Below are 24230 nucleotides of genomic sequence, written 5' to 3'. Positions count from 1 at the left end.
CAACCAGTAACAAGGCCAAATCATTTACATAATAAAGAGGAAAAACTGGCAAACTTAAATATTCATCATAGCGAGACGTGGGATGGCAAACGAGAGGAGAGTTTAATGGAGAATACCTGTTATATACTGATGAATACCTAAGTAACACAATACCTGTACATGCAAGCAGTGCCCTGGAATAAAGCAGAGATGTAGCAGTGCTGAATTTGCTAATGGTGCAGAGCTTGTACTTTTGAGCAGCCCATTGTGATTTGTCAATATGCTGTTAGGGGATCTACATAAAACTATAGGTTTAGCTAATATGGCTGCAAATCCAGCAGCAATGGAGGATAGAAATGGAAAGACATCTGCAAGGTTGCATTCACATCGCCGTTTAGTTTTCTGTTCTTCTGATCCGTCAGAAAAAGAGAGAGAGAAAAAAAACAGGATCCTCCTTTTCCATCAGCTGTCATGCGTTTGAGCCATTTCCGTCTGAGATCCGTTTTTTTAGATGGGGAAAAAAGTCCTGCATGCAGTACTTTTGTTTTCACCCAAAAAAACGGATCTCAAATGGAAATGGCTCAAACGGATGACAACTGATGGAAAAGGATGAATTTTTTTACTGGATCCTGTATAAAAAACCTGATCAGTTGCAATCCTATGCATAACTGATGCAACAGGATCCGTTTTTTTTTTCTCTCTCTTCTTCTGACGGATCAGAAGAACGGAAAGCTAAACGGTGATGTGAACTCAGCCTTAGTGCTCATGCACACGACCGTTGTTGTTTTTCACTGATCTGTTGTTCCGCATCTGAGGGTTTTTTCCCCTCTGATTTAAGTCCTCTTCCGTTCCGTTATTGCACAAAACATATTCGTATGGTTTCCGTATTTGATCCGTTTCTTGCGGATCGTATACAGAACCAGTAACTTATTAATCACCAAACACATGAGCAATATGGGCTGCGCATAGCATTTCTACAGTATGGATCCGCAAAATACGGATAACATACGGATGTGTTCCACGTGCGTTCCGTATTTTTTGCGGAACCATTGAATGAGGCCTCGGACCGTGATTTGCTGACAATAATAGGACATGCACTACTTTTTTGCGGAAACGGAATGCACACAGAGTAACTTCTGTATTTTCTACAGCCCTATTGAAGTGAATGGTTCCGCATACGGTCCGCAAAAAAAAAAAAAAATGGAACGGAAGCGGAAAGAAATTATAATCGTGTGCATTAGCCCTAAGTAACATAATCGTCAAACTTTGTCTTCTGCTCTAACTTCCGATCTGCAATCATGTGGCCATGGTCAAGGTGCAATCTGATCAGCGGGCGGCATCTGTCAGCGGATTTGTCCCTATGACACTGGCACTTGGCAGCTGAAGACATCCGGATTGCATTCTGCCCTTTTGCGGACCCATAGGCTTCAATGGGGCCACTTCCCGATTTTCATTGACAAGTATAGGACATGTTTTATTTGTCTTTTGTTGCCGTGGAATGGAATAAATGATGCAGACAGAACACGGAGTGCTCTCCGCGTCTTTTGGTGCCATCTAATCTGCAAAATCACTTATCAAATGCGGAAAGCAACATACGGCTGTCTGAATGAGCCTTTATACAGATGGGGAAAAAACCAACAACTGAGAAACAGAAACTACGAGCCCCTAGAAGTATATCAGCGCAGTGTGTACCAGGGTCCTTATACCTCCTTGCTTTGCTCATGAAGCACCTTCTGCATGTGGCCTCAAGAACATTGGTTCAATACCCAAAGTGCCATCACCGATATGTACTGGCAACATGAACACTTCAAGAGCCCCTGAGAAGGAGTTCATTATCTCAGTTCTGCTATTTATTTTTCATGTTTGAGTTATGAAATGAGCAACCCAGCCATCTACAGCTGGAGGTCTGGATGTTCCTCCTAATCATGTTTCAATGCTCTTTTATGGGTTTGGACACTGATTTACAGGGTTAACTACCTATAGGTGGCACTAGAGAGACACTAATTTGCATACTCCCCCCCCCCCCCCCCCCCCCCCCCATACAGCATTGCTTGTAAGACTCCTTATACCAGCTGGATCTCCTCAAGGAGAACCAGTATTCCCCAGAGATGTTTCATAATGCAATACAATAAACCCAATAAAAACAAGGAAACTAGTGGATAATTTCAATTATTTCCAATGTGCACAATGCGAATAATGCAGAAATGTAACCCCAAAATTCAGCATATTCACAAATTTGGCGGATTGGACAAAATTTTTTAACATTTCTAGGACAGATTTTTAGGGTACAGTATATCCATATGGGATGCAATATGAGTGGATAATGCAATCATAGTAACATAGTACATAAGGCCGAAAAAAGACATTTGTCCATCCAGTTCGGCCTGTTATCCTGCAAGTTGATCCAGAGGAAGGCAAAATAACCCCTGTGAGGTAGAAGCCAATTTTCCCCACTTTAGGGGAATAATAAATTCCTTCCCGACTCCAATCAGGCAATCAGAATAACTCCCTGGATCAACGACCCCTCTCCAGTAGCTATAGCCTGTAATATTATTACACTCCAGAAATACATCCAGGCCCCTCTTGAATTCCTTTATTGTACTCACCATCACCACAATCTCTTAAAGAAAGTTGATGTGTTGTGGATTTAAAGGTGTTTTCCAGGATAGGTCATCAATATCTGATCAGTTAAGGGGCCCGATACCTGGCACTCCCACTAATCAGCTGTTTGAAGAGGCTGCGGTGTTTCGGCAAGCGCTGCAGCCTTCTCCCCAGCTTACCAAGCACAGCGCTGTGAATAGTATAGTGGCTGTGCTTGGTATTGCAGCCCAGATGCATTCACTTGAATTGGAATGAGCTGCAAACAGGTCACAGAACCGATGGACATGACATTACTGGCCTAGGAAGATCGGCGGAGGTGCGGTGAGTCAGAACCCCCGTCAATGAGATCGGTTTACAGTTTACCCCAAAATAAAAAATTAAATACCAGAATCCGGGATGATTTTTTTTCCTGATGTTTGCTAAAATCTCATCAACTTGTCCACCTTGTGAGAAGATAACCTTACGGTATATCAAAACTGCCCAATGTGTGCAGCAGGTGCCTCAAGCAGAAGACAATGTGGAGAAATACTGTTGATATGGTCACCAGGAGGTGAATGTGGAATGATGACGCTCAATAACGATTCCCCCGATTATGGTAATAGATCTAGAGGACTGCTGAGGACACCATGGGAGGTTGACTTTAGGAGAGCAGAAGACTATATAATAGCCCTGGCTGAACCAGGAGAAAATATGTCTTCTTTTCAATCACCTGGACTATATCATCCGTTAAGTTCCCTCCTTGTCTTCATTGAATTCTTCCTCATTCTCCCACTTTGCCATTTCTTCCACACTTAGAATATTCTCTCACATCTGTCCATCAATCACCCCCTCGGTCCCAGCGCACCCCATCCTTTCCTTTGTTCCCTCCTCCTCTCTTCTCCCCTCTCCCTCCTCTCTATGCACAGCTCACAACTTCATCTGAATATCTGAATTAACACAGAAAATGAAAACATCTCGCACCTTCTCTTCCCGTTTCCATGGTGATGAGATAAGAATCAAGCCGGGCCTCACAGGGAAGATCGCTGAGAGCTTGATATTTCCTTACCCCCAACCCCCCCTCCAGCCCCAATATGTCCCAACCCCAAGTCCAAGACCCTATAGGCAAGAGGGTCGGAAAGGAACTGTACATAAAAGATGTCTGTTAGCGCTCATTTACACTACCATGGGACATGGACTCCGCCATGTATGATAATCATATTCAAAGCTGTACTATAATCCGAAGCTTAATGATCGCCCTGAGTAAATATATGAACAGTACAAGCCCCAAACATGGGAAATATCTCATTGTCCAAAATTTCGCTCTGTTCTGAAATAGTCCTCAGAAGTCCTGTGGATAAACTTCTCTTAGGGTACACGACAGTCGTTAAAAAGGGCAAAATGGTCCATGTTTAATGGACGTTTTTTTATAACCAATGCTTTGAAACACCTCTGTTAAAAAAAAGGCCCCCTTCAATCGTATGGGGGCTGTTGGTCCGTGAAAATGGCCAAAAATAGGACATGTCTTATTTTTGGATGGCCATGAAAAAAACAGCCATGTGAATATGCCCATAGACTTGCATTGTTCTAAAAAAATGGCTGTGTGACCATTCTTCAGCTGTTTTTCCACTGTTTTTCAGTGTTGCTGTGTCCCAAGACATGGGAAATTGTGTAATACAGCTAATACAAAGGACTAAAACACAATAATATAAGGAGAGTCATAAAAATATATCTAAGGCACTGTTCAGATGTTGGAGGTATAACTTGAGAGTATTGGGAGTATTCCTTGATATTCTACCTTCGATGGGTCAATAGGCCGCAACTGTGCGCCAGAAATATGTGTCCTTTTGGCAAACACTAGGCAGATATGGGTGGGTGTACCTTGTCACTGTCGAGGATTGTGTAGTTTACTACAGGGCACATATACCACATGGGATATATTTTTTTTTACAATGGCCGATGTACTGGAATACATCAGAGGCAGGCGGGGACGAGCCTCCCTAGCATCACCGACGATACTAGGGAGGCTCGTCCCCGTCACCGCCTGCCATTGGCTGCTCGTCCCCCGACACTGGATGCTTTCCTCCACGCGAGGGGAGAAGCAGCGGCTCAGGGAGCAAGGAGCCCGTTGAGTATATTCATTATGAGGGGCCCAGCATATGGGGGACCTTTTTATAGTCGGATAACCCCTTTAAGGCAGCCTTAAAAGGGAATGTATCACCAACATATTTTACTGATTAAACCAGATATTGAAAGCTTTGATTTACAGCAGTCGCACTGACCATAGGAACCTTTAGTTTAAAGATATTTATTGACTTCCACCCGAAAGTGCTGTGGACATGCTCTGTGACCTGTGTAGAGGTCATTGTGCAGGGAGGGGGAGGGTGTGAGCTGTGATTATACTGTAACCTGAGTTACTATCTATCTACAGTATATATATACACTGCCTGTCCCAAATAAAAAATCGCCACCTGGATTTAACTAAGCAAATAGTTATGAGCCTCCTATTGGATAATTCCTGCCTGGGCGATTATCTTTCAGCTGGCAACAGGTTATTTAACCCCAAGTGGTGCAATGAGTTGCTTCTCATTTCTTAAACAACCCTGTCGGAAAAAAAACATCTCGTGGTCGTGGAAAAGATGTTAGTCTGTTTGAGAAGGGTCTATTCATTGGCATGCATCAAGCAGAGAAAACATCTAAGGAGATTGCAGAAACTACTAAAATTGGGCTAAGAACTGTCCAACGCATTATTAAAAACTGGAAGGATAGTGGAGACCCGTCGTATTCGAGGAAGAAATGTGGGGGGGAAAAATCCTGAATGATCGTGATCGGCGTTCACTTAAACGATTGGGGAAATCAAATCGAAGAAAAACAACAGTAGAACTCAGGGCTATGTTTAATAGTGAAAGTAAAAGCATTTCCACACACACAATGCAAAGGGAACTCAAGGGATTGGGACTGAACAGCTGTGTAGCCGTAAGAAAACCACTAATCAGTGAGGCAAACCAGAAAAAAAGGCTTCAATTTGCTAGAGAGCATAAAGATTGGACTCTGGAGCAATGGAAGAAGGTCATGTGGTCTGATGAGTCCAGATTTGCCCTGTTCCAGAGTGATGGGCGCATCAGGGTAAAAAGAGAGGCAGATGAAGTGATGCACCCACCATGCCTAGTGCTACTGTACAAGCCTGTGGGGGCAGTGCTATGATCTGGGGTTGCTGCAGTTGGCCATGTCTAGGTTCAGCAACAGTATGTGCTCCAAGAATGAGGTCAGCCGACTACCTGAACATACTGAATGACCAGGTTATTCCATCAATGGGTTTGTTCTTCCCTGGTGGCACGGGCATATTCCAAGATGACAAATCCAGGATTCATCGGGCTCAAATTGTGAAAGAGTGGTTCAGGGAGCATGAGACATAATGTTCACACATGGATTGGCCACCAGACCTTAACCCCATTGAGAATCTTTGGGATGTGCTGGAGAAGACTTTACGCAGCAGCCAGACTCTACCATCATCAATGCAAGATCTTGGTGAAAAATTTATGCAGCACTGGATGGAAATAAATCTTGTGACATTGCGGAAGCTTATTGAAACAATGCCACAGCAAATGTGTGCCGTAATCAAAGCTAAAGGCGGTCCAACGAAATATCTTTGGTGGTGACTTTTTTTTGGAAGGGCAGTACATATATATATATATATATTACCTGTCATTGTAATACTTCTTGTGATAATGAGATGACTGCTGAGAAGTGATCTCTACAGAACAGGATGTGTTAGCCAATTAGGAAGCTTATTGGTCAGTATGAAAACTGCAAGATTTCAGGATTGTTACTTAACATAAAGTAGACAGTGAAATGAAAAACGTAAATAAAATCAAAATGACTTAATCAATGTCATTTTCTGAGGACACATCCCCTTTAAGGTATATCAGTCACCTACCCACAATGGACGTTGCCATCTCATAACATGACATGTCAGTAGGTTATCAGGACATCTTGCATCTTACCACTGAATAATGTGAATGGCAATGACTACATTAGTACAAATCATCAAAAAGTGGACACCGGAGTAATATAGGTCATATGTTCTCAGATTTGCTGTCTGGAGAGGGTGACAGTACGTATGGTGCTATACTTAGAAATCCGGCAGACATCACCCCCCCACCCTCCGGCTGCACCTGCGCAGGGGCTGCACTAATTATAGCCTCATCGTTAGCATTACCAGTAATAGTATTAGTCTGTAATAGCCTTATAATTAGCCGTTCACCTGTATATCGAAAGCGGAAGGTATTCCCATCTGGGTGTCTGATGGATCTATGAGATTACTCCTGGACTGTGTATTCAGCCTTACTTAATTTGCTAACAACTAGCAGAAGTTGAGTAATGACTTTGAGTAGAACATTGGTTTTTTGCTGACCTGTGGCGGATTCGTCAAAAAAATTCTACAGTAATCTATTGTAGGATTACAATGAATTAAAGTAAAAAAAAGTATGTTGTAATATCATAAAATACGTCATACTCCCCTAACTGATCCCCCACCACTCCCCAGCCCTTACCGGTGGCCCGCCAGTCCCTACTTTCTGGTTCTTCTCGACACGCTGGAACTGACCACTGAGACAATCACTGGTTGTGGTGGTTCATCGTGCCAGTCACATTTCTGTGACGGGAGGGATCAGGAAGTGGAGACTGACGGGGGTCCGGTAAGCATCGGAACAAGAGAAATGAGGGATTGGTGAGAATTGGAATGAAGAAACTTTGGGGGTTATTTATTAAGACTGGCATTTTAGATGCCGGTCTTAATACCCCTTTAGCTGGGGGTGGATCCTCCCAAGTTATGTAGATGCGCCAGCTTCGACATAACTTCGGCACATCCACCGCTGGTCTAAATCTACGCCAGATCCCTAAAACAGGCCTAGAAAATTATAAATGAAATGGGCCTGCCCCCCTTCACCACCCCCTTTTTTAGACCTGGCGTGAGCGGAGAAAAGTCGCAGATTGTGGCGCAAATAACCAACAAGTGACGTACATCTGTTAGTAAATGACCCTCTTTATATACAATTTTTTTTATACAATGAAAAAACGTTTCGCAGCTCGAAATTTCAAACATGCACGACGATGAACAGACAAAAATCATCAGATCTAACATCTATCACAAAATCAAGGATATCTCAAGAATGTACCCATTGGATTCCTACTTGGATTACTATGGAGGTTCATGATGACAGGTTCCCTTAAGGTTTATGATGACGCAGAGGTGAATGTTAAAGAATAAGACCTTGTTATTGAACCAATAAATAGCAAGGAACAGCAGAGGAGGACGACAAATGTATGTCCCAAGTGGAGTCCGAAGTCGATAAGCTCCGAGTTTACAGGCACAATAAGTCCAGGAACTAATGAATGACCGATTTGTGAGCTAAACCCAGTATTGAGGCATTGGCTACATTGAAGCCCATGTATCACTGCCGAGATGTCCCTGTGAATAGTTCTGGTAATTCATGTAAACTCATTTCCTCGGCTACACAGATGGAGAATGTGACAGATCTGACAGAGCTTTTTTAAAAAGCTGCTCATGCACTTAATATAAAAGCCGTAGTACAGTATGTACTCACACACAATTAAGACTCAAATCTGGTCCATGAGATTAAAAGTTTTAAAAAAATGGAGAAATTGAAAAAAAAAAATCTATTAAATCTTGAATTCCAGAGCTGAGTTAAAGGGGTTGTCCCATGACAACAACTTATCCCCTATCCATACTTGTCTGTTGCTCCATTCACATGCATGGGGCTGCTGGAGATAGCCGGGCAGAAGACTGGGGGCCCCAGTGGTTGTACCCTCACTGATTATTATTATTTATTATTAAAGCACCCTTCATTCCATGGCGCTGTACATATGATAAGCGGTGCACATACATAATACAGACAATTGCACTAAGCATGAACAAGACGAGGTATAAACTGGTACAGAAGGAGAGAGGGCCCTGCCCGTGAGGGCTTACAGTCTACATGGTATGGGAGAAGGACACAGTAGGTGCGGGTGAAGCTGGTCATGGCGGTATAGAGGCAGCAGGGTCACTGGTTGTAGGCTTGTCTGAAGAGGTGGGTTTTCAGGTTTCTTTTAAAGGATTCCACTGTAGGTGAGAGTCTGATATGTCGGGGTAGTGAGTTCCAGAATGTGGGGGATGCACGGGAGAAATCTTGGAGTCGATTGTGGGAAGAGGCGATAAGAGGAGAGGAGAGAAGGAGGTCTTGTGAGGATCGGAGAGTGCGTGTGGGGATGTATCGGGAAAGTAGCTCAGAGATGTAGGGAGGGGACAGGTTATGGACGGCCTTGTATGTATTTGTTAGTACTTTGAAGTGAATTCGCTGGGCAATGTGGAGCCAGTGAAGCGATTGGCAGAGGAGAGAGGCAGAGGAATAACAGGGTGAGAGGTGGATTAGTCGGGCAGCAGAGTTGAGGATAGATTGGAGGGGTGCGAGAGTGCTGGATGGAAGGCCACAGAGGAGAGTGTTGCAGTAGTCTAGGCGGGAGATGATGAGGGCATGTACAAGCATTTTCCCAGATTCAAAGTTAAGGAAAGCGCGGATGTGGGAGATGTTTTTGAGTTGGAGGCGGCAGGTGGTGGAAAGGGCTTGGATGTGCGGTCGGAAGGAAAGGGCAGAATCCAAGGTCACTCCAAGGCAGTGGACTTGGTTGACCGGGGAGAGTATGCAGCCATTGATCGTGATAGATAGGTCTGTTGGGGGGGTTGAGCAAGATGGGGGAAAGATGATGAATTCTGTTTTATCCATGTTAAGTTTTAGAAAGCGAAAGGCGAAGAAGGATGATATAGAAGATAAGACACTTATCTCCTATCCGGTGGAGAAGGGATAAGTTGTTGTCATTAGACAACTCCTTTAAACTCTCATTTTGAGCCTACATCGGAGGTATACAGTACATTAGGAGGAGCCTCTACGGAAGGTGTATACTGTAGATATACAGTAGGATACCGCCTGTAGGCTGTTATTGTAAAAGAAAAGTATACAGAGCCATATACATATTATAGGGGTTCACATAGGTCATCAGTATCAGATCAAAGGGGTCCGACACCCGGCACCCCCACCGGTCAGCCGTTTCAGGCTGCAGCAGCACCTGAAAATTATACAGTGTACGGAGTTGGAGGCAACAGTGCCATGCAATGCATAGTGGCCCTGCTGGGTACTGCAGCTCAGATTCCATTCAAATGAGTGGGAGCTGAGCTTCAGTACTCCAGGGCCCGAAACTACACAGTGAATGGAGCCTTCTGCTTCCATCCATATACTGTTAGCTTCCAGGATTCGGCTGCCTGAAAAAGCTGACCAGTGGGGTTGTCAGGTGTGGGATCCCACCAGTCTGATATTGATGACCTATCCAGATGTTAGGTCATCAATATCTGTGGCCAGGAGCCCACAAAAACATATAGAGGAAAATGGTATGCAGACACATACCAGCTCAGTTTATGCCAAAAAAACACTCATAGCAAACACTGGGTGCATGAGGCCTATGACACGTCGAACGAGTCAGATGTGAACAGTGCCTTACCCTGTTACAGTGTATACACAATGAGGTTACAATATAATACATAGAGTAGCTCTTGGTGAATATACGTCTGGATATATAAATGCATAGAGGTGTCCTAAACAGTTATGGCTATTAAACCTCCCAATTATCATGAAGAAGAATGTCACATCATATCAACGGCGGGCCAGAGCGATGTACCGATAGATTTCCATTTTTATAGTCCTCAAGCATAATTGAAAAGTCAATTGCTACTTTATTTTTTCAATCTGGGTCAAATAAAATGAATTACATTTGAACAGTTAAGTGTTCTCTAGTAATCTGTTGTATATTTGTAAAAAAGGGTTGAGGAGGATTACGGCAAATGCAACAGTTTTTATTTCCCTGACCGGTTTCACATTGTATTACCGGCAGATTTTTGCATCCGTATTACGGACAAGAGCCCCGGTCTGACCAAGGGTCTCTTGATTCAAACTCTATGATGCAGTGAATTCAGGTCAGTAGACCCCAGGTCAGCCCAGACATGTGTCCACAGAACTGTGCCTATAATATGCCGGTGTGAAACTGGCCTTAGACGTAATACAGAAAATGGGATCAGATCACGTCCCGCAAAAGCAAGAAAAGCTCTTTCAAGAAAACCATAGACCACCATGGCCAACTGGTAAAACCGCATGGGGCCTGGTTGTTGCGGGATAACTTCAGCAACTAAGATTCACTTTAGGAAACACTTTATGAGGTCCACTTTTGGCTACTGGGTCTGCCTAAAATAACTTCAAATAAAAAATACCACTACTCACCTCATCAGTCCCTCACCGATCCAGCTCAGATGCTCCCCGCATGTCTTCCTTGTCAGTGATGATGTGACCACTGCAACCAATCTGTGGCCCCGGTGGTCAAGTTCCATATTACTGGCATCGAGGCTCGGCACAGAACCACAATGCCAATAGTGTGCCACATGACTGCTGAGACCAGTGGTTGGCTGCAGTGGTTATGTGCTGGCAGCTTGAAGACAAAGACTGGGAGACCACCAGAGCATCCGCGCTGGACCGGCAAGGGATTGGAGGAGTATATGTTTTTTTTTGTTTTTTTTTAATAATATTTCAGGATTTTTGTTTTCCAAAAACTGAACAGCCTCTATAAAGATTCAAGTCTATGCTGACATGATTTGCCGTCTGCACCTTTATATCATGAAGCTCCCGTTCTACAACATCCCTATGATGCTCTACTGGTGACTGTGCAGCCACTGAGGTACACAAATTGTCATCCTTGTGGAACCATCACGATGAGGTGCCTGGTACAAGAAAGCTGGGTCAAAAAGAGATCTTGGTGAGGAACACTTACAAAAGATGCACAGTTGGCTTTAGGGGTCTAAAGTCTTCCAAGAAACCATTTGCCACCCCACTGCATTACAACCATGACGCTAGGCCGGATGATTTCATGGCTTTATGTACCTTCTACAAACCTTTGATCTTATCATCTACTTGGTACAGCAGAAATCACCAGACCACGAACCTCTGTTTCCTGTTCTTTGCTGACAGGAACGGAAGCCAGTGCGAATATAGCTCCTCAAGTTCACGTCTAGCAGATGCTCTTCTGAATGTGACATGTGATTATTTTTCCGTTATTGTGACCTTCCCATCTACGTAAACCAATCTGCCCACTATGTGACCTCCTAAAAGACCTTCTCATGTACAAATCTGGTTCCGAGTAGACCATTATCTGTAAATTCTGAACAAAGAATCCAAAAAAATCAAGCTCGAACCACTCAGATTACCAATTTTAGTGCTTTTTCCTGGTCCAAAACTGGACCGTCACTCCCTTGAGAAGATGTATAGATATCCCTAATAAAGCAGTAGCAATAATTTTAAATATTAACCCATGGACAGCAACTGAATAAACATCATATTCAACTGAAAACGATAAAGACTTTATGGCAAAAAGTGTAATGACAATTCATGGAGTTCAGCAGGAGCTACTTGGCTGTAGTCCCGTAATGACCCCACCTCGTATTATGGTCATGGCCACAGGACTGCATTGAGATGATCAACCTGAGCAACTGAATGAGTACAAAAATCCCAAAATATGTTACGTTTCACTGCAAATGTTGCATCCTAATAGAGATCATGCACCGAGCACTGAAATTGAATTCCTAGTAGTAGTAAAAAAAAATCCTCAAAATTTTTGACTTTAAGTTGCTTGACTATCCCTGTGAGGAACAGCAAGCTGCCATGTAGCCCAGTGGATTGACCTACCTGATATGAGGGATACGGTATCCTTCTCCCAGGACACAACGCTGACATACTCCTGCACGGAGGGTTGAGTGAGGCACTTGAAAACAGCCGCACTTCCACGCATGGCGCTCTGGTCCTCCACACGCACTGTGTACGGCTCCCTGAAAACTAAGGTACAGGCACTTGTGAATAACTTGTGCAGCTATGTAGCTAAATAGGTCAACATTTTACACAATGAGATTGCCCCTAAATACATATAACATCACAGGTAATAATAGTAATAGAAAAAATATAATAACAACCCTTGTCTTTGACAATCTAAGAAACGGAGGTGGTGCTTGTCTGGCCTATAACAATATACTGAAGCACAAAATATTACCTATATATTATATTATTATTATTATTATTATTTTATTTAAAAGGGTTTTCCCACAAAAAATATTCTACATTTAATATAATTTTTTTTTAGAAAAATGCTACATTTTTTTTTTTTTAGCAAAGCCACTGAGTTATTCAATAAAATGTATCAGTATGGCACCACCTGTTATTTCTCTGTCCACTTCAGTAACATCACTGAGGTGGTCACACATGCTCAGTTCCATCCTTCAAATACCACCAGCCATATCTACTGCAGAGCTTGTGGCAGTTACAGGGAGAGTGCAGCAGCAGATAGGACACCCCCCTGGTCTTCACCACAAAACACACGCCCCCCGAGCTGCAGCAGATCGAATACCCCACATGAGCTGTCAGCCTGAAGAGAATCTAGCATAGCAATAGGAGCAATGAATGAGGAGATCTCTGGATCCATGTGAGGTACAGGGCTGGTTCTAGCTTTGTTATGTACTATAGGATGTCTGATTGTCATTTTTTTACATTAATCATGGGATAACCCCTTCAATATTAGGGCAATTTCCCTGAAGCAATGCAAATTAGGTGTTAATTTAGAGTTTCTGGGATTTTCACATGAATGTCCATTGTCCAAACATTACCATATCTGATCTGTAGGTGTCTGGTCCCCAGGACCCCGCCAATACACAGAGTAAACGGAACCCATTGTCTACACCCTACATATGGTTATGACTGTTCCGGCTACTACAGTTCAGTCCTATTCAACGTACTGGGAATAAACTGCTCTGGGAAGTAAGGTCCCTTTAGAGGCAATGGACACCTGTGACAAGGAAAAATATGCCTTCACATATGTTAGTGGTTAGACATCTTCATTCATTTTTGGACCCCCTGATATTCACTTGTAACACTCCTGGTTTCAGACTAGTAACACATGAGATCTGCCTATCCAGTATGCTGCTGTCCTCACTAGCTCTCATGTATCAGTGCAGCTTCATTCCTGGACCATTTTCCTATTCTACAGTTCATGAGGAACCTAGCCTTGTACTGACGGTCACTGATGCTGAGAAGTGTCTTGTCCACCTACCAACCCCCAATCCCACCAGCCACAGAGTCTGCTTTGTGTGCTCTTGTTTCATCTACACTAATAAATAACCTGTGTGATCTCTTCCTATCCAGACTGCCTTGAATGAGCTTTTCTCACTATCTACATGTGTGATCTTCTCTTCCTATAAACTTGGGATGCTTTTCCCTCCTCTCCACTCTCTGATCTGCTGTGCACAACATTTTCCCCAGCACAGCAGAGAGAGCTGGCAAAGACATGAACAGTGTGCTATCCAATCTATGTCAGATTCAGCAGGACAACCAGCTAGGTGAAGGAGTTACACAGCAGCAGCAACATACCACTTAGGGCACTTTCACACTAGCGTTATTCTTTTCCGGCATTGAGTTCCGTCACAGGGGCTCTATACCGGAAAAGAACTGATCAGTTTGATCCTAATGCATTCTGAATGGAGAGCAGTCCGTTCAGGATGCATCAGGATGTCTTCAGTTCAGTCTTTTTGACTTTTCAGGACTGAGATAATACCGCAGCATGCTGCGGTTTTATCTCCGTCCATAATTCCAGAACACTTGCCGGAATGCCGGATCCAGCATTTTTTCCCATTGACATGCATTAATGCCATATCCGACCCAGAGTGTTCCGGCAAAACGGATCCAACGGATGACACCGGAGAGATGGATCCGGCATTTCAATGCATTTGTCATACGGATCAGGATCCTGATCCGTCTGACAAATGCCATCAGTTGCATACGTTTTGACGGATCCGGCAGGCAGTTACGGTGACGGAACTATCTGCCAGAATCCTCTGCCGCAAGTGTGAAATTACCCCTAATTTTTTATGACAATTATTTCAACATTTACTTAGTTTTGCAATTAGGAAACAGACAAAAAAAATCAATGCCATATATAATAGATAAAGGCTATGGAAACTTTCGGGGCAACTTTCTACGATTGCATTTTACTCATTTTGGGCAAAAAAACATTTTTTTTCAATTGGTCTTTATTATAAATTTTCAGATTTTTTTGAGTTACACAGGTAAAAAATCAGTCTGTTTGCAAAGTATCACTTCTCAGTCCTGTCAATCGATAGCTTATGTGTAGCCGTATCTCTGATCTCCTGACTTCCTGAACATTCATTATAGCTAAACTCTCATCAAACTGATAAGAATATGGCTTAGGCCTCATGCACACGACCGTTGTTTTATTCCGTGTCCGTTGTGCCGTTTTTCGTGATTTTCTGCGGACCCATTGACTTTCAATGCGTCAGTTGAAAACTCGGCTAATGCACCGTTTGTCAACCGCGTCCGTGATCCGTGGTTCAAGTCCGTCCAAAAAATATAACCTGTCCTATTATTCTCGCGGAAAACGGCTCGCGGACCCATTTAAGTCAATAGGACTGCTAAAAAACACGGAAGCACACAAGATTGTCGTCCGCGTCAGTTTTTTTCTTATCATTTGCATGGCAAACCTGTCTTAGACGTTTTTTTACTTTCTTTAATGTATAGTGATCCTCCAAAAATAAAGCAAGATACATGGAAACAAAAACGGAAACGGATCACGGAACAACGGAACCCCATTTTGCGGAACGGAACACAACAACGGTCGTGTGCATGAGGCCTTAAACTAGTGTTTATGAGGTCAGGAGATCAGAGATAAGGCTTCACATGAGCTTTCAGCTGATCCCTGAGAAGTGATATTCTCAAAACAGACTGATTTTTAACCCCTGTATCTAAAAAACTGCTGAAAATGTTTAATAATGACTAACTGAAAAAATGATTTTTAGCCCACAATAATAAAAAAAAAATAGCTCCGAAGGTGCACAGGTCTAGCATTCACAGACTGATAGCTCGGGACGGACAAATATAGTGTGCAGCAGAAAACTATGGGATCAGTTCTAGCTTCAGGTTTTTTTTCTGCACCACGCAGGAGGGAAGGTGAACCGGAACAGCGGACATACGCAAGGAGGGGGCCTTAGATGCAACTGGGTGAAATCTAGAAGATCTGTTCACAGAGGTGAGGGCTCTAAAGATATCCAAGATATGGTGTTCTGAAAAGCACGGGGCCCTTCCATTTTAGCAATCATAGGGGCCCCAGATCATGTCATCATATGGGATGTCTCAATGTCTCTATATTTCTAAAAGTAAACCTGCACTTTTCAATATTTAACCCAATCAAACCCAATCCATGTGTGCTTATATCTCATGTGATATTGCATGCCGTATATATTTCGGAGTCTGGCGACGCAGCCTTCCATAATACAAATGCACGGAAAACGTATCACCTGATCAATAAACCTCTCTCTGCAAAGTACAATATTGAAAGTATGACTTGCCATTCGCGCTATAATAGATCCATTCTGCTCCTAGCAAGCCTATCGAATAACAATTACCACCGTGCAGTACTAAAGACCTTGAAAAAGAATAACCGCCGCGATCGTCTGCGCTCAGTCTCCCTATGATCAATTCAAAGATTACAGTTTCAATTTCTGAAAACAATGGGCAATGTATCTCCAAAGTCATCAAGCACAATATTATAAGCTATATACACATGTACAGCGCTTTATTTTCTTGTTCCTCGGCTACAGAGGGTGCAGGATTTTTTATTTCTTTTGGCTGGAGCTGTCCATGGTACTGATTATAGTTAGCTAACCGAAGTCTATTCATAATGAAGCCGTATGTGGGTCTGGGTTAAGGTTTATTCGGTGACAATACACAGTAATTTATGTCTTGTTCAGATTGATGTATTGTACTATTAACTGTTTAACAACCGGTACGCTAGACGTAATGCTCTTTCTATTGAACTGAATTCCCAGCACTGTAGGGACCCGTGATGTTGAAAATTCGGTTCATGAGAAGCACACAGGGGCCCTAGGGGTTACTTCCAGAATATGAACAGTAACCGTAAGTGTTTTTTTGCGGTGCGCAAATTGCTGCTCCACAAAACACGGATACCAGCCGTGTCCGTTCCACATTTTGCGGACCGCTCTTGACCGGCGCTATATAGAAAATGCCTATTCTTGTCTGCAAGAATAGGACATGTTCTATATTTTTGTGGAGCTGCAGAATGGAAGTACGGATGCGGACAGCACACATCTTTCACAAAGAATGTGTCACAGGGCGCCGACGAGGCACAGCAGGCGCCCTGCAGTGACATCGGAGCGAGGACACGCGCTGCGCCCTCGTCTACAGAGTAACAAGGGGCGGGGGAGGACCCGGCCACGCGCGTCTCTCCAGCGTGGCTGGTGTCCTCCGCTTCCATAGTAACAGGGCTGAGTCTGAGCGCCGATCCGAGCACTCGGCGCTCAGCTGGGTGCAGGAGAGCGAGTCATGTGACGCTGGCCACGTCACCACGTTACCTAGGACGGATAAGTGCAAGTAGGCATGGACAGAGGCGTGGGTGGCAGTCAGGGATGCACTTCTCTTTACCCCCCCTGTGTGTGACAGAATGGGTCTGCACCTGTTCCGCAAAATTGCACCCTTAAACTTGGCTAAAATACACTTATCTATTGTAAAGGAGGTTGTATAAATTGAAATCAAGATCGGCCCAACCGAACAATTTTAGCAAGAACGGCAAACCACCTATATTGTGGGGGAAAGAAGGATTGAGACATTTTTAACCATCCTGATCCTTCGTTCTCAAGGGAAAATGCATCTATGTACTGTACATGAAATCTTAAAGGCTATGGACACCTTTAGGGGCAATTTTTTAAAATTAATATATTGTACTCATTTTAACTAAAAAAATATATTAATTATATATATTTATAATTGGTATTTATTTAAAAATGTCAGCCCTTTTCTCTGTCCAGGGTTGAGATTCTCTATTACAAAGCTATTTGTGTCCCGTCAGGGAGCAAAGCTGATGGCTCATGTGACCTTCATCTGATTTCCTGAGAGCTCATAAACACTCATTCTAGCTCAATTCTTATCTTACTGATAAGACTGTGGCTTAAATAAGTGTTTATGAGCTGCTAGTAGTTCAGAGAAAAGGGTTATCAGATGACGCACAAAGCAAAAGTTAGATGCTCACAACTAGGCTAAAATGTAACCCTATATGACAAAAAACTGCTAAAATTTTTTTATAAATTGAAAAAATTATATTTAGCCCAAATTGAGTAAAAAGGTCATCATAAAAAAGTGTCCCCAAAAGTGCATATAGCTTTTAAAGGTGTTTATAAAAAAAAGCCTATCAGAATCTAATTAGTGGGGGTAGGTCATCAGTATCTGATTGGTAGGGGTCTGACACCCTGTACATCCACAAATCAGCTGTCCGGCAGTAGCTTTGGTGCCAGTACTACATAGCTCCATGCACAGCTCCGTGACAGAGCTGATAACCTCACTGGTGCTTTCTTTGAAGCGAATGGGAGCTGCAGTAACCAGCGTCATCCACCACACAGTAGAGGGAGCTGTGTAGTTCGGACATCTGGCGCTGGAGCTTACTCAAAGCAGCTGACTGGTGCGTGTTCAGGGTGTTGGATCCCCAGAGGGTCAGATATTGATGGCTATCAATATAAAAATCCCCCCAAAAAACTTTAAGGTGTCCATACAAATAATAACAATGTTGGCGAATCCATTATTTTTTGCCAAACACCTTATGTAGGTGCGGGAAAGAACGATCAGGCAGTTGCATTTCAACATGCCTGATCCTTGGTTTTGAAGGGGTTCATGTGTATGGAAGAGCCATTCCGAATAATTATAGCTATTGAAGGTGTACAGCCACAGAACAGGGTGGACCCCTCCAATGTCAAAGAGTGACTAGCATTGTAAAAGGTCCATTTCCCACCCCAACCCCACCCAAAAACAGAAATGGATTGTAGAAGAAAAGGGGATGTTTTCCTTCCCTTCTTTGCTCTGTTCCTGCTTTTGTTTAAAGGGATTATCCAGCAGATTAATATTTTTAATAAATTATCAAAAAGACTTTCAGGCCCCGTTCACATGACAGGTTTTGCAAAGTCAAAATCTACCACATATTCGACCGTGGCCAAAACCCATCTTGTTTGTGCCATGGTTTATCAATGTGGATGCTGCAGACCACGGAATGGAGCTAAACCACAAATGGAAACCCACAGCGATTTCCAGCGGCTTCTGCCCGGAAACCGCACCAAGAAACGACAATAAAGGACACGCCTATAAACCATGGCCACATGAACTGCATACAGGGGTGTAGCTATAGGGGGTGAGGAGGTATAAGTCGCTACCGGGCCCTGGAGCCTGAGGGGGCCCAAAGACCTTTGTGCTGCATGAGAAGACACCGGAATTATAGAAAGTGCATGTTGGTCAAGTTGGCTGGAGGGAAGGGGTTAGGTAAAGAATTTGGCATGGTTGGGGGGGATCCGTTTCAATGTTTGCAGCAGAAAGGCTATGTGCTTCCCTGGCCCCGGCCACAAAGCACTGAGGGAAGGGGGCCCAAGCTGAACCCTTGCACCAGGGCCCATGAGCCTTTAGTGATGCCAGTGGCTGCAGCGCATCTTCCTATTGATCCTGAGTGACCACTGTGGCTTTTTTTTAAATCATGGAATCAATTTCCACCATCCAAAGACTCTGTGTGAACAAGGCCTTATCTCCTTCCAACTTGTGTACTTGTTATTCGCCTTTAAAAGCTTGGTTTATGCCTTACTCACTTGACTCCCTGTATAAAAGCAGACCACCGATACCTGGCGATAATCACTATAAGGGCTAGGGATTAGTTTAGCAGCAGACCCAGAATGTGTCGGAAGATTAACAGGGGATAGATTTATTTTTTTCGTTAATGAGATTCTGACCCTTTTTTTTACCCCCAAAAATATTACAAGTCAGAAGAGGTTAGTGGTGCAAGAGGGCTTAGGGTATGTTTACACCGACATTAGGAAATCCGGCAGGTTGTTCCAGCAGAGAACAACCCGCTGGATTTCACTGTATCCGGCATTGCTGGATACTGCCATTCACCGCCAATCTCCCAGAGAAATACCGCGGCGTGCAGCAGTTTAAGTCAGGCCAAAGGCCAGCATTTATGCTGGAACAGCCTGCCGCAACATGCTGGTGGATTGCCTAAGGCCTCTTGCACACAGACGTGTGTCTCCCGTGGTCGTGCTGCAAACCGCAAATTGCGGTCCGCAATGCACAGGCACTGACCGTGGGCCAGCCGCATGCGGATCGCGACCCCATTCACTTGAATGGGTTCCGTGATCCCTCCGTTCCGCAAAAAGATAGAGCAAGTTCTATCTTTATGCGGAACAGAAGAACAGAACGGAACCCCACAGAAGCACTCCGTATTGCTTCCGTTCAGTGGTTCTGTTCCGTTCTGCACCGCATCTCCGGATTTGCGGACCCATTCAAGTGAATGGGTCCGCATCCATGATGCGGAATGCACACGGCCAGTGCCCCGTGTATTGCGGACCTGCAGGACGCGGGCCGCAATACGGCCACAGTGGACACACGTTCGTGTGAAAGAGGCCTAACACTAGTGTGAACCTAGCATTAGATAGCAAAGAAACAAGGAGCACGATCATTCCAACATCCCAAAAAAGCCTGGCCCTTTACTTTCCCTTAACTTTGGCATCTTAGACTACTTTCACACTAGCGTTCGTCGGTCCGCTCGTGAGCTCCGTTTGAAGGAGCTCACGAGCGGACCCGAACGCAGCCGTCCAGCCCTGATGCAGTCTGAATGGAGCGGATCCGCTCAGACTGCATCAGTCTGGCGGCGTTCAGCCTCCGCTCCGCTCGCCTCCGCATGGCCAGGCGGACAGCTGAACGCTGCTTGCAGCGTTCGGGTGTCCGCCTGGCCGTGCGGATCCGTCCAGACTTACAATGTAAGTCAATGGGAACGGATCCGCTTGAAGATGACACCATATGGCTCAATCTTCAAGCGGATCCGTCCCCCATTGACTTTACATTGAAAGTCTGAACGGATCCGCTCAGGCATCTTGCGCACTTAGAAATTTTTCTAAGTTATTAATGCAGACGGATCCGTACTGAACGGAGCCTCCGTCTGCATTAATATGATCGGATCCGTTCAGAACGGATCCGATCAAGCGCTAGTGTGAAAGTAGCCTTATAGATACCCTTTAGAGAACTGCATAAATAGTCATTTTCAAATACAATTCATCTTCTCTATGGTAATTTGTCTTTTTTCGTTTGGGAACTGATCAAATATATCGACACAATGTTCCCCTGATATGTAAATTGGTTTACGGTTCACCGGTCACAGAAGAAAAATTTGAGAAACAATTCACCTATTATTCTGAAAAAATAAATATTGTTTGCAAACAAGAAGATGATTTTCCTGAACGAGCACTGATCGGCGATATGGACCAATCGCTGACTTGTGTAAATAGCTTTCTCTTATCTGTTCTTACTCCAGTTTTACCACTTGTGTCACTCTTTTTATCACCAACTCACGATAAGTATTACAGTTTGCATTTAAAGTGAATGTCAACTATTTGGATTGTTTTTTCAATCAAAATGTGTCCAAAATGATGTGCTAGTAAATTTATAGTCACTTTTATAAGGGTTGTCATTCTTATTACAGAGCTCCAATAATATATAATCATTTAGAAAAATGAAAAATATTATGGCAATCACCACTATGGGCGCACTCTGTTACAGTCCCAATTGCAATCGACAATAAATAGGAATATACTATTAAGCTCCCTCTAGTGGTGGCTCCCGGCAGCAAATATTTAAAGTTTTTTTTTTCCAGCAACAAAAGTTATGGGGTAAACTGCTGATGGTGGTCAATGCTGACCATATCAATGCTGCCTGGTCCCCCCTGCTCTCTGCTTCCTGGCCCAGTAATGATATTCCACCACAGGGTCTTGTGACTTTATGAAGTGGAAGCATATCTGCAGTGTGAATTGAATAGATTTGGCTTACGGCTACTCCTAAGTGTTTTATCTAAGTGGCCCCCGATTTTTATCCTTTAACCCATATACAGGAATTTGGAATCCTCTGCAGGGGAACCTCCAGGCTGCTACCATTTGGAGCAGTCTTTGTTCTGATGATCCTACAACGGTCAAAGGACACTGTTGTGGTGCACTGAGGAGCCAAAACTGTAGTCAGGGACAGGGCAACATCAAGCAGAGTTTGTGCAATTTGATAAACAGTCTGAGGTCAGGGTGAGCGGCTCAGGGTGAGAACGGAGGTCAAGCAGAGGTCAGGTCATGCAGCAAAGGTTCAAAATTCGGGAAACAGGCAGAAGTCAGTACATGGCAGACGTACGTAGAAGAGCACACCTAGCAGGACACTAGGGGACTACAACCTATTGCTCAGGCATCTTCCTATAAGGTGAAGGTGCCTTAAGTATCCCAGGGTAGCCAGCCATTGGCTCAGGAAGAATAAGGTGCGTATGAGGGGCTAGAGGGAATGCGTGCGTGCCCTATGGGCAGAGTGAGGCCCAGCCGTCAAGAAACAGGCTGCAGCCTACACGGAGGGACAGAGCTAGACTGGCGAAAGGCTTGGCGGGAATGAGGAGAGAGAGGCAGGCGGGTCAGAGCTGCTGGAAACTGGAAGCGCCGAAGCAGGTGAGCAGAGCATTTAAAGGGCTTCTGTCAGCCCACTAAACCGTTTTTTTTTTGTTTACTTATAATCCCTATAGTGCGATTTCTGCATACATAAGCTAAATAATCATTTCGGTTCAGTAGAATTTGTTAAAAACGTAATTTTAAAATATGCAAATTACCTTGCTACCAGCAAGTAGGGCGGCTACTTGCTGGTAGCAGCCGCATCCTCTGATGCTAATGACGCCCCCTCCGCATGTTGATTGACAGGGCCAGGGAACGGGATCGTCCTCTGCTGGCCCTGTTTGAATTCAAAATATCGCGCCTGCGTCGTACCTGTCTTCAATCGGCGCAGGCGCACTGAGAGGTGGCCGCTCGCTCGGCCGCTCCATCCTCAATGCGCCTGCGCCGGGTGTAGATGTGACGTCATCGGCGCAGGCGCATTGAGGATGGAGCGGCCGAGCGAGCGGCCGCCTCTCAGTGCGCCTGCGCCGATTGAAGACAGGTACGGCGCAGGCGCGATATTTTGATCGGAGGATGCGGCTGCTACCAGCAAGTAGCCGCCCTACTTGCTGGTAGCAAGGTAATTTGCATATTTTAAAATTAAGTTTTTAACAAATTCTACTGGACCGAAATGATTATTTAGCTTATGTATGCAGAGATCGCACTATAGGGATTATAAGTAAACCAAAAAAAAAAAAAAAAGGTTTAGTGGGCTGACAGAAGCCCTTTAACAGTGACCACTGCAACAGGATACTGATGCAGGCAGAAATTGGCTGCAGTGGTTATTTCTTAGACGTTTTCAGAACGTCACCGCTGGACCAGGAAACAGAGAGTAGCAGGAGACTGGTTACTGTCGGTATGGGAGCTCGGGGGGTCTATGAGGTGCGTATTACTCATTCTGTGTTTGTACAGTACCATCAGCAGTTAAATTATAATTTATACATTTTCGGGGAAATCTCTTTTCCTCTACAGCAGTATAAAAGCAGATTTAGAACCCTAGAGCTAAGAAGTGGCCATCCATTTTACAATTTTGGTAATGGCAATCCATCTTTGGACACCGCAGAGCACAGGTCATGGTATAAAATATACAGCAGCAGTATCATTTCACACAGTGAAGAACTACTAATGAAATATCAGTTTTCACAGCTCAAACTTAATTAATATTGAAATATAACAATGAATTAATGAAAACATTTCATTAGCAAAGGTTACAAAAGAATTGATGGAAATATTTGATCACATCGTGTCAGAAATGTTTTTGTTTCAGGCGCTCCTATGTAAATCTTATGTTTTGTGTTTATAGAGCATCTGTCGCCGGTGTCACAGGTTACAGTCATTGTCATATTGCAATATATTCAGTCAATTTTCTAGAAACTTTTACGTAGAAGTGAATGAGTCTCAGAGTATCGTCTTTTCTAAATGAGTCTAAAAGCTGCAGCTTCTATGAGGGATTTGACCAATCACATTCATTATTACTGAAAAGTCAATGTGAGACGTGATGGGCCAATCAGCTGTCAGCATGTAAAAAAAAACGGTCAATTATTGGCATGGTCAATATGACTGCTGACATGTGGTTGGCACAGTCATTCAAATATCAAACTGTTTCAGTTTTTCTACTACTACAAACAGCAATGCCACTTACCAGCTTTGACGCGGATGTTTGGACTCCGGATTTTTCCAGCGGAGTTCTCTGCTGTACAGAAATAGTCATTATCATGTATAAAGCTATTAAAAGCGGACTGAGAGAAGGGGTACAGCTGGAGTGTGCCATTGGCGTGGACGTGCCTAATATGAGGCACATCATAAATGTCATCTCCTGTCCCCAGGTACCATCGGAGGGTGGCGCTGGGAGATCCAGCTGCAGGGCAGGGGATGAAAACCCCCACTGTGCTGGAGAAGGTGATCTGCAGCAAAGAAGTGTTCACAAAGTATAAACTGGTGCTGGCATCCTCAGAGCAAGCTGCGGAGAGAAAAAAAAACACGTGTTGGTGACAGGAATATTTCAGTTGCCACTAGATATAAATAACAT

The 24230-nt window shown here is 44.0% G+C and overlaps 1 protein-coding gene across 2 annotated transcripts in view; it reads right to left on the bottom strand.

Annotated features, from left to right (window-relative positions):
* Window positions 1-23989, bottom strand: part of DSCAML1 (DS cell adhesion molecule like 1) — a 174721-nt gene extending 150732 nt beyond the window's left edge. For both annotated transcript variants that reach the window (XM_044278433.1, XM_044278432.1), the window contains exons 1-2: window positions 23844-23989; window positions 12339-12485 (exon numbers count right to left, since the gene is read on the bottom strand). In XM_044278433.1, coding sequence (XP_044134368.1) covers window positions 12339-12441 — 103 coding nt within the window. In that variant the 5' untranslated portion in view covers window positions 12442-12485; window positions 23844-23989. The remainder of the gene's footprint in view (window positions 1-12338; window positions 12486-23843) is intronic.
* Between the last annotated feature and the right edge of the window lie 241 nt (window positions 23990-24230).

This window comes from Bufo gargarizans, chromosome 2, assembly GCF_014858855.1.
Source record: "Bufo gargarizans isolate SCDJY-AF-19 chromosome 2, ASM1485885v1, whole genome shotgun sequence".
NCBI classification, from domain to species: Eukaryota; Metazoa; Chordata; class Amphibia; order Anura; family Bufonidae; genus Bufo; species Bufo gargarizans.
This window is presented reverse-complemented; position numbering and strand designations above follow the sequence as displayed.